The sequence below is a fragment of the Zingiber officinale genome, chromosome 5A, assembly GCF_018446385.1.
Source record: "Zingiber officinale cultivar Zhangliang chromosome 5A, Zo_v1.1, whole genome shotgun sequence".
In the NCBI taxonomy this organism is placed as follows: Eukaryota; Viridiplantae; Streptophyta; class Magnoliopsida; order Zingiberales; family Zingiberaceae; genus Zingiber; species Zingiber officinale.
The window spans coordinates 131683570-131694057 of record NC_055994.1 but is presented as its reverse complement, the minus strand read 5'-3'; the positions used below and the strand labels follow the sequence as shown (position 1 = coordinate 131694057).

General features: G+C 40.9%; 1 protein-coding gene and 2 non-coding genes across 3 annotated transcripts; 1 reads left to right on the top strand and 2 right to left on the bottom strand.

The window, feature by feature from the left end:
- Positions 1-4370: 4370 nt before the first annotated feature.
- Positions 4371-4452, bottom strand: LOC121983665. The gene has a single exon (XR_006112685.1). It is a non-coding gene; the product is annotated as a small nucleolar RNA snoR118 (small nucleolar RNA).
- A 59-nt stretch (positions 4453-4511) lies between these two features.
- On the bottom strand, positions 4512-4584 carry LOC121983637. The gene has a single exon (XR_006112658.1). It is a non-coding gene; the product is annotated as a small nucleolar RNA R66 (small nucleolar RNA).
- An 828-nt stretch (positions 4585-5412) lies between these two features.
- Positions 5413-6267, top strand: LOC121981839 (calcium-binding protein CP1-like). Its single transcript, XM_042534591.1, has one exon. The coding sequence runs from the start codon at positions 5474-5476 to the stop codon at positions 5990-5992; it is 519 nt and encodes a 172-aa protein (XP_042390525.1). The 5' UTR covers positions 5413-5473; the 3' UTR covers positions 5993-6267.
- The last annotated feature ends 4221 nt before the right edge of the window (positions 6268-10488 follow it).

The window sequence follows — 10488 nt, the reverse complement described above, 5'->3', positions numbered from 1 at the left end:
CTCCCTTGTACCGGTGACCTTAAACTGACATACATAACATAATATACACAGCCACAGGCGGCTGGAACACATATCAAACACAAAAATGAATAACATCACCACGCAGTTTAATGAAATCAAATCATGCAAGTAATGAATAGCGGAAACAAGATACACATATAATTAACTAACAGCGGAAGACTAAATGACTCATTTAATACATTCTTTATAAATGACAATCTTAATAAATTCCTAAACTAAGTCCCAAGGCTTCCATAGTCCTGGCATCACACACCATCCGCGCCACCTTGTCGCCTTCCTTTCTATATCTTTTCCCTCCTGTATCTGCAGTAAGAGGAAGTGTAGTCTATAAGCAAAATTTGCTTAGTAAGCGCTATCTAACTCACAAAATCTCGATATGCATGAGGAGATACTGAAATCTAAAACTGAATGCTCAAAAGGAAATCTACTCATGCTCATCTACTAGTAAAAGAAACATACTAAAAGACTAAGCATGTAAAGCAAAGCTATACAATTATGCTAGCATAAAGAAAGCTAAACTTACTGAATTCTAAACACCTTCTGAATCTTATTCCACTTGTTTAAAGACTTATTCTTTAATACTTTATACTTATGTAAAACCTTCAAAAACTTATACTTATAATACTTCAAAATAATAATCAACTTCTTCTTGGGCCCAGGCATAGTACCATCTTATGCGCGTTCCCTAATAGGTTGGGGTAGCGAGCCACCAATCCTAAAAGAGCAGACCTCGGTCTACCAGGGCCAAGACCTCGGAATTGGACACCTGGATTTGTTTAACGACAAGCTCTTGGATGTCGGATACTAGCCTCTTCTTAAAAGTAAAATACTTATAATCTTAATTACTTCTTCTTTAAATGCCTTGGCATTTTAATAGGCACCTTGTGTGCCAAAAATCCCTAAAGTCTCGGCTTTGGGATCTACTTAAGGCCTCGGCCTTTTCTTTTCTTTTCTTTATCTTTCTTAAACTTTTCTTTATCTTTCTTACACTTTTCTTTATCCCAAAATACTGTTATGGTATCTTTCATATGCATCTATGAATGAAACTAACTATGTAACACATAATCATGTATAGAATACAAAAGAAATCTACACTTAAGCTCAACAAAAATGCTTAATAAAATTCAGTATTATAACTTAATAAAATCTGCATGTCATACTAAATTGAAGTGCCTAAAAATAACATAGTACAACACTTAAAACCTCATGATAATTAACTCTTAAACAGAAATCAAACATACTCTTATGCATATGGTATTTACTAGTTTTACAAGTTGAGTTAAGCATGGATAAGCTTCGAAACTTCTAAGGAAAAACAAACTAGAACTAGAGACATAAACCTCATGCCAAAACTGAAATACATTTAAGTATGCTACAACAGAATTAAATAAAGGAAACCACATCTGAATTCCTTAAGCATGCTATGTCAGAATTAAAACAAAGGGAAGCAAATCTAAATTCTTTAAGCATGCTTCAAGATAAGAAACAACGAATCTACACTGCTAAACAAGATAAACTGCAATGCTAACAATTAATCTACATACTATACTTATTCCTTAAAGCCATTCACACTAACCAAACCAGTACTGAGCATGGATGAAAGGGGTCTAATAGCAATCTAATCCACATTGCACTGAATCTATAAAGCCAGCACTGAACACAATCTTTTCATTGCTAATCTACACAACTTAAAAGAAAACTAAAGCTGCGGTTAGGTAATAAGTGATAAAATGGCTAACAACATATCAATGAATTGATAACAAATCAAAACTGCACTGTGGTAATTGTTCCTCCTGCTATGTGCTACGGCAACCAAAGAAAAACACAAGATTGCAAGCTTCCCTTCAACCCGGGCATTCTCATCAAGTCACAACCAACAAATCTAATGAAAATTGCTATTGTAACCTCAAAACCATACTTGTTCTACATGCTGCGAATTCAAGGAAAACAAGAAAACATCCAAACAAAATCCCCTTTCCCTCCTCCTTAACAACTCACGGCAGTAAGCCCTAAACCACATTCTTCACAAAAAAATTCGAAACAAAAGGAAGAGAACACCAAAACGAATCGAAATCCGGAACTATCCTACTGCAGGTGAGTAGCGACTTACCTTGCTCCTTGAACTCACAACCAAAAAGAGGGAGGCTCTAGGGTTCGCGGAAGGCTTGAGATCTCGGCCCTACTTCATGCTCACGACTCCTCCTCAACGAGAAGAGCTTAAGGTGGAGAAACCCTTCGGAGAACCTTGGCCGGCCGCCGGAGACACCGGATTGCTCACTGCGTCTTCGCTGAGAAAAGCCGCGCCGTCGAACTCGAGAGAAGGGGAGAGGGATCGAGAGAAATAAATCCTCTCTTAACTTAACCTCTTTTTATAACCTAGGGTTATTCTTAAGTTCGGTTATTGCTTAACTAATTTTGTTTCCTATTCTAAACAGAACCGATTGCTAGCACACTTGGTCAGCGCGTGCGTGGGTTAAAGTTTGGCTTGTGGGTTCGAATCCTGCCTATAACCAATTTTTATCTATTAATTCTTGTTATTTACTTCTGCTCATTAAATAAGATTCTTCCTTTATTTAATCAAGCAACAATTGCTAGCCCAGTTGGTTGATCCGGTTTTGCTCGGGTCTGAGCTCTTGGGTTCAAAACCCGACTTCAACATATTCTTTTCCCTTTTTTTTTCTACTTTTTCCTCTTGGTAAAAATATCAAACGAACTCCAAAAATTTCATAAAAATACTCTAAAAATTTCTAAAAATCTCTAGAATTTTTTTAAAGCATTTCTAGATTTTAATAAGGTCTTTTAGGACTCCAAATCATGAAATTTGGGGTGTTACAATTCTCCCTCCCTTATAAAAAGTTCGTCCTCGAACTTAGAATAATTCTGGACATTTCTATCTCATGCTGTCTTCACATTTCCAACTAACTTCCTAGTGGCACTTCTCTGTTTCTTAGTCTCTTAACTTCTTTGTCCACTATCTATGTAGATCTGCTCTCATAGCTAAGATCCTCTTAGATCTGCACTGACTGAGGCTGAACCACTTGGCTAGGTCACCTTGTCTAAATTCTATAAATTCTTCCTCACTATACTTTCTAAATATACCTGACTTAATCCTGAGTCTTGACTTTAAACTTATACGAGCAAGTACTTCTAAACATTTCTCTATATATAAGAAATAGCAAAAACTAAAACTTCTATCTTACTAAAGCACATATAAGTAGATACTCTATACTGCAATAATAAAGAAAGCATAAAAGAAAAACTTAAATACTTTCTTACTTGAAGACGGCAAGGCTGATGCTGATGTGTGTGATGCTGGAGAATGAAAACTGCTCTGATACCAACTGTAACGACCACCCTTCTTACTACTACTACTCTCTAAGGATGACCGTTACTTAACTACTAACTCTACTTAACCGGTATGATTAAAAATCACATGGAAACCCTACCGAAAAATTTCGGCAGAGTCTCCCTTGTACCGGTGACCTTAAACTGACATACATAACATAATATACACAGCCACAGGCGGCTGGAACACATATCAAACACAAAAATGAATAACATCACCACGCAGTTTAATGAAATCAAATCATGCAAGTAATGAATAGCGGAAACAAGATACACATATAATTAACTAACAGCGGAAGACTAAATGACTCATTTAATACATTCTTTATAAATGGCAATCTTAATAAATTCCTAAACTAAGTCCCAAGGCTTCCATAGTCCTGGCATCACACACCATCCGCGCCACCTTGTCGCCTTCCTTTCTATATCTTTTCCCTCCTGTGTCTGCAGTAAGAGGAAGTGTAGTCTATAAGCAAAATTACAACAACACTGCAGAGAGACAAACAAAAACAAACACGCTTGCTATTGAACACCTTTCTTTTAAAATAAAATAATTTAATTAGTAACAAAATCGCTTCGCACAGAAAAAACTAGAAGAATGAGAACTGAACAAAAGGATAATGAAAGAAAATGACAATTACTCCAGATAAAATTGGTTTTTGGCAACAAAAAAAAAAAAAATCAGTACAGTATGATCGGACTCACCCTTTTCTGAAGTGTTGAGATTTTAAAATACCTTCGATTTGACAAACTTGAAGATATCAATATATACGTCCTTGAGAAGGATTGGTAAGCGTAGATTGACTAGATCGCCCGCCCGGATTAACCCACCGGTCTGCTGGCCCTGTAAAGCTATCGGCTCGGATCGGCAAGCACATTCGACTGAGCAACCCGGCGTAGATCGCATGGCACATTGGACCATACAATCCGCTGTAACAGCCAGTTCGCATAGCACATTGAAAAAGAAATGTTGCCGGAGCGAAAACATACATCAGGAAAAAAAAAGTTCAGACAATGCTTTCTAGGCAAGTGCACATCCGTCAAGCCAATGCAGCTGCTCGGAGCCCAGTGCATTTCATCATCCAAAGCAAAACAAGAAAAGCAGGAGATCAAATTAAGAGCAATGGAAGAAAAAGAAAAAGGTTGTCCTCAGAATCATGCTATAGTTTCACCAGGAGAAAAGATATCAGGTCTCAAAGATTTCATGCCATCATAGGACTGCAAAAACCTAAAACCACCACCCAGATCAACAGCAAGTCATTAAAAACAAAACACGTAAAGATGTGCGGTGGTTTCGGAGAAAACATTCGCTGCGGCTCATAAAAAACGAGGTGAACCGACTCAACATCTCCTGGAAAACCAATTTCGCCCATCTGAAAAACCCATCCCCATTTGTGTTCTAGGAAACAGAGATTAGCTCATCAGATGGGCTCTTCTATACATAAAGAAAAACAAGATAGAAAAACTTTAAATCAAACGAGAAAATTGGATAGACTTAACTAGATTAGAGAGGAAAACTGCTGCCAAGATCGCCGCTGCGTCGCTTCTTCGCCGAGGATGCAGCTTCCTCTCAGTGTCTCTATCTTCTGGATCGTCTGCCTGTATTTATAGTAGTTCAATGTAGGGTTGCCGTTGATCCAAAACAATCTGGCCGTCCATTTATTTACGACTTGGACACGATGATTACAGAAATTAACGGTTCGATTGCAGGCCCCGAACCGGATCAAATTACCAAAATAATCTTAGTTTTATTTTTTTAAAAAAATATTTTATTACGTTTAAAAATATTTGTTTTACTACAAAAATAAAACTTACCTATTTTACAAAATAAAAACTCTAATTAATCAATTCACATATCTATATAAATTAGTAAGCTAATCATTAATTCTGCTAAAAAAATATTATTTTAAAAAAAGTTTTAATTAATTTTATAATTTCAAATGGCTCAGCTGCGACGGAATCCTTATCGATAGCGTAATCGATAACGTCACCTCCTATTTTCCTTTTCGATAAATAGCCTTCTACCTGACCTAAAAAAAAACACGCACCTCCAAAGAATCTCAGCCTGTCGCCCTCTCCTCCTCCGCCCTTTGCAGTAGCCAACGATATGTGCACCTCCGGCCGCCCCCACCGCAGCGACCCGTCGCCCTCCGCCTCCCGCAGGGGCGCCCCGCGAGGCCTCCGCCCGGCGTTCGACGTCCTCGACGCCGACCGCGACGGCAAGATCGGCCGCGACGACCTCAAGTTCTTCTTCTCCTCCTCCTCCTCCTTCTCTGGCCTCGGCGCCGCGTCGCTCTCCGAGAATGACATCGCGTCCATGATCTCCGCGGCCGACGCCGACCGCGACGGCCTCGTCGAGTTCGAGGAGTTCGAGCGCGTCCTCTGCCGCGGCGATGCCGGCGCCGGCGGCGTGCTGGAAGAGGCGTTCGCCGTGATGGACAGGGACGGCGACGGGAAGGTAGGGTTCGGGGATCTGAAGTCCTACCTGGTGATGGCGGGGCTGCCGGCCGACGACGAGGACGTGTGGGGAATGATCCGGTCGACCGGCGGAGGCGACGCGGCCGACGGTGTGAGCTTCGACGCCCTCCTCAGGATCCTCGCCGTCGATCTCTCCGACGCCTCTTGAAATTCTGTGGATCCCTTCAGTTGCTACTGCGAAATTGCCTAACCATTTTATTATGCTTAATACATATGCAATAAGTCTATAGATTTCAAATATCGTTGTATCGTTTCCCAAATAATTAAGGGATCTGTAAAGACGCTTGGTCGTAGTCAAAGTCAACTCCATACAGCTAATGATAGGAGTAGTTTTCATTCTTCAAATAATGGTGGACTTGGAATATGTAAAACGTGTCCATAATGGTGGACCTGGAATACGTAAAGCGTGTCCAGTTGTGGATTTGTCTGATAGTGTCTTTGATCGGTGGTTCAGGATGACCTGCTCTCTATGTTCTCGTTAAAATTTTATCTTATGTCATCGGAGCGCAGTATTTTCTTATCAGAAGTGTTTTGTGTGGCTGATGAAAGTGGTAATTCTCAAATGTCCAAAAGCAATTAGGTTTAGCTCTAACTGATAATACCGTAGGAGAAAACGAGTAATTAAAGATGGCGTATGGTATGGTACTTTAGGTGAACCCCGATGTAGATCCAAGTTCAAGAGGTTGGCTGGTGTGAGTTGAAATCTAGAGGCGATCAATATTTTGAGTCAGTCTATCAGATTGGACCCTCTGGCCAATCAAGCCTCGAGCCTTGATCTCCTAAGTATTAATAAAGTTCGAAGCTAAGTATTTGCTACCTTGAACAAGTGCTCTAGCCGATCAAATATAGTGTTCGATCGGGCATACTGAACACTTGATCTATCCAAACTTCTAAGTATTGAGGAAGCGTAAAGCCAAATATTGATGAATTTGACAGAGCGCTCCAACCGATCGAACATATGACCAATTGAACATATTGGATATCTAATCCACTCGAGCGAAAGTCGAGTCATTGACTGTATTCACCAAAGTTGACCGGGTGACTCTTGCGAGTGACGGCCGGTCAAACTATATTAAAGACTCAATTGGCTTGCCGGGTGAACCTACTGTGGACATTATGATTCAATGATCTCATATTCCTTTTTGACATTTTATGTCACGGATGACAGAGAATATTCTGCATGAAAGCTACACACATTCGAAACTTTCAGTCTGTCAATCACAGAGATTGTAGGTTCATTTTGGAAAAGGTGTCAGAGCCCATGTAAATAGTTGTCCTTTTTTAGAAATACTTTGAGAACTGTGCACGAGTGCAACATAACACTATAAAAAGAGGTCTCTAGCTACAGGTGTATGTATGCGACGCTATATAATTTTATACACTCATTACTACTGTTCTTTCAACTATTCATTCCCATAAATCGATCACTAACTTGAGCATCGAAGGGTCACTGTCGGGGACCCCTTCCCTAGCTCGATCGATAACGCTCTTTTTGCATGCAGGAGCACTTGGTAATTACTTGGATACAATGAGGAGTCTTCATTTAGTCCACACCAGAGCCACGCATCTAGTATTTCATCTCCACCAATTCTAAATAGGATCATATTTGACGTCATCTGTAGAAACTTTATCTACATATGAGATGCGAGGATGAACGAGACTGGGCGACTCACCACCATGACATTGTTACAAGAAGATTTGGAACTACTGACAGTCGCTTAAGCAAATAAAATGGTACAACAATAGCAAACAACCTCAAGTGTCATCTACAGAACAAGCCAGTAGTGTCCGCGACTGACCATCAGGCTAAGTGTGATACTTGAGCGGAAGGTCCAATTAGGTTCTAGCCGAGCCAGCCTCTCTCGACCACCTTCCTTCAAGTACCTTTGCAGCTAACCAGACTACCGCATGTGGCTCCGTCACTGATTGAGTATCACCAGGCGTTGTTCTGCACAGCCCTTGATGACATGGGCAGAGCGGATAGGCCTCAAGGCTCGTCTTCAAAAAATAATCTTGGAGGATAAACTGTCGGCTCATTTTCAGTCACTCTTGATCGGAGAATACCAAAGAGTGACTGACCCAGAGGACCACCTACTCAAATTTGAAAATGCGGCTAATCTCTATCAATATACGGACGGGGTCAAGTACCGAGTTTTTCTCATGACTCTATCAAGCTCGACATAGAGGTGGTTAACCGACTCCTGACCGAGTTTATATGCTGTTTCAAAGATTTTTTGTAAAGTTTTTCTACATTACTTTGCCAGCAGTCATCGTTATCATAAGATGACATTAAGTTTTTTTTTTTCTCTCAAGCAAGGGCCTGAAGAGCTGCTAAGGGTATACATCACAAAATTTAACCAAGTGGTCATGAACGTCCCCTTAGCCACCCCAGAGATTTGAGTGAGTGTCTTTTCCCAAGGGCTCACAAATGACGAGTTCTTCCGATCCCTCATTAAGAAACCTCCGAAGGATTTTGATCATCTGCTAGGACGAGCCATCAAATATATCAACATTGAAAAAGCTCAATCCACCTTGAAGAAGGATGTGGCTCCTGCCACTGTGCTTGAACACCGAGTACTTCCCCTTACTTTGCCTCCTAAGAGGCCTCGACCGAGCTAACAACCATAACACTGTGAGCCAAGACTACAAGTGGTTTAACATGTGGAAGCTGAGTGGACATACTTCCCCGAGCCTCAACAATGGGCTCCTATGTTTTGTACCTACCATCACTCAATAACCCATAATACAAAAGATTGCTACCATTTTAATCAAGAGCAACGTTGACCGACCAATCAAAGGTTTTGCCAGCGATCCCCTTCACCTAACCATCAGCGTCATCGCCAATCGAATGGGTTTCCATATCAAAGTCCAACATGGGCCAATTGGAACCAACAAAGGCCCCAACCAAGAAATAACCAAGCACCGACTCGAGCTACTGCCGAACAGCACTGTGCTGACCCACCTAGGAGGAAGAAAATCATAGTAATACCGCTCAGGGGGCATCAGTATGATAGTAGGTGGTCTAACCGATGGTGAGCGAAATTGAAGAAGAAGGCTCAGACCAAAAGTCAGCAAAAGGCTGACTTTTGATGCTCGGGGCGCCTGGACCAGGTCAGGTGCCTGGATCAGTCCGGCCAGTCCGGGGTGCCCGGAGCAGGTCAGGGCGCCCGGACTAGTCCGCGCCACTCGGAACCATTACGGGCGCCCGAAACCCGACTTTTATCCAGATCGATGTGGCATTTGACTATTGCATCGGGGATAGATTTCTATTCCATTCCAGGCACCTGGAATGCTTCCAGGCGCTCCGAGCAGGGCTATATAAATAACCTTGCTCTCAGAAGCTAAGTACAACAAGAATTACAGAGTAACAACACTTGTGCTTGAGTTTGTCTGAGTTTAGCTTTGTTTTGTGAGCTTTGAATGCTGTGAGAGGCTTCTCTGTCTAGAGGAGACTTTTAGTGCGCTTTTTTATCTGCCTTGGATTAACAACCTCCCCGGTTATAACCAAGTGAATTTGTTGAGTCTCGTCTTTTTAGTTTATTATTATTTTTATGTTTATGCTAGTGCTTTAATTAATTTATAAGTTCGAGAAATGTCTTTTTATTTTGTTTTTGTGCAGAGGCTATTCATCCCCCTCTAGCCGACCGCCAAGGGTCCTAACAAGTGGTATCAGAGCCAGGACGCTTCAGGAGGACTAACCATCGAACGAAGCGCACGAGATGGTCGGACCAAGCATTTTCCCACCAAAATTCGAGGGGGAGTTCACAATCTAGAAAAAGAGAATGAAGGTATTTTTCAAAACAGACTTCGATTTATTGTTAATAATGGAATCTGATTTTGAAGCACCCGAGGGCAAAGAAAAGTGTCAATAGACGAAGAAGGAACAAGCCAACTTTGTGGCAAACGACAAAGCAGAGCTTCATCTACTGAGCATCTTACCGCCACAAAAAGTCAATCGGATCAGAGCTTACAAGTCCGCCAAGGAGCTCTGGAAAAAATTCCTGGAACTTCACGAAGGAATCTCGGAGGCGAAACTTGCGAGACGGGACTTACTTCGTAACCAGATTAGCAACCTCCGATTATAAGAAGATGAAACTATCACACATCTTCATTCGAGGATCAAGGAGTTCATCACCAGACTTTCGAATCTCGGAGAAAAGATAAGCAACCGAGATTTGCTAAGATACGCTCTTAATGCATTCCCTAGAAATACAAAATGGGCATCATTAGTAGATGCCTACTAGATCTCTAAGGATTTAGAATCTATTACCTTAAAAGAGTTATTTTCAACTTTTGAAATTCATAAAACGAGATGTGCAGATATGAAGAAGGAGCCAAAGGACAACATTCCTTTAAGGCAAGGGTGGATGAATAAAATTTAGAATCCTCTCTCAATGATAACGAAACGACGTTGTGTTGGTTAGTCCTAAGAAAATCGTACCGGTTCCACTGTACAAACATTTTTTGTACAAGTATCAAACCTTTCATTAACTAACCTATTGTGTTCTTTAGAAGTTAAATTAGGAATCGCAGACAGAACTTAACATCATTGATTCCAAATTTAACTTATCTGTTCTTAATGGTTTAGATTTGAATCGCAAGCGGAACTTAACACTATTGATTCAAATCTACCTAAGTTATTAA

What these genes read in the sequence shown, in the direction of transcription:
- LOC121981839 (XM_042534591.1), top strand. Translation starts at nt 5,474, where the DNA reads ATGTGCACCTCCGGCCGCCCCCACCGCAGCGACCCGTCGCCCTCCGCC.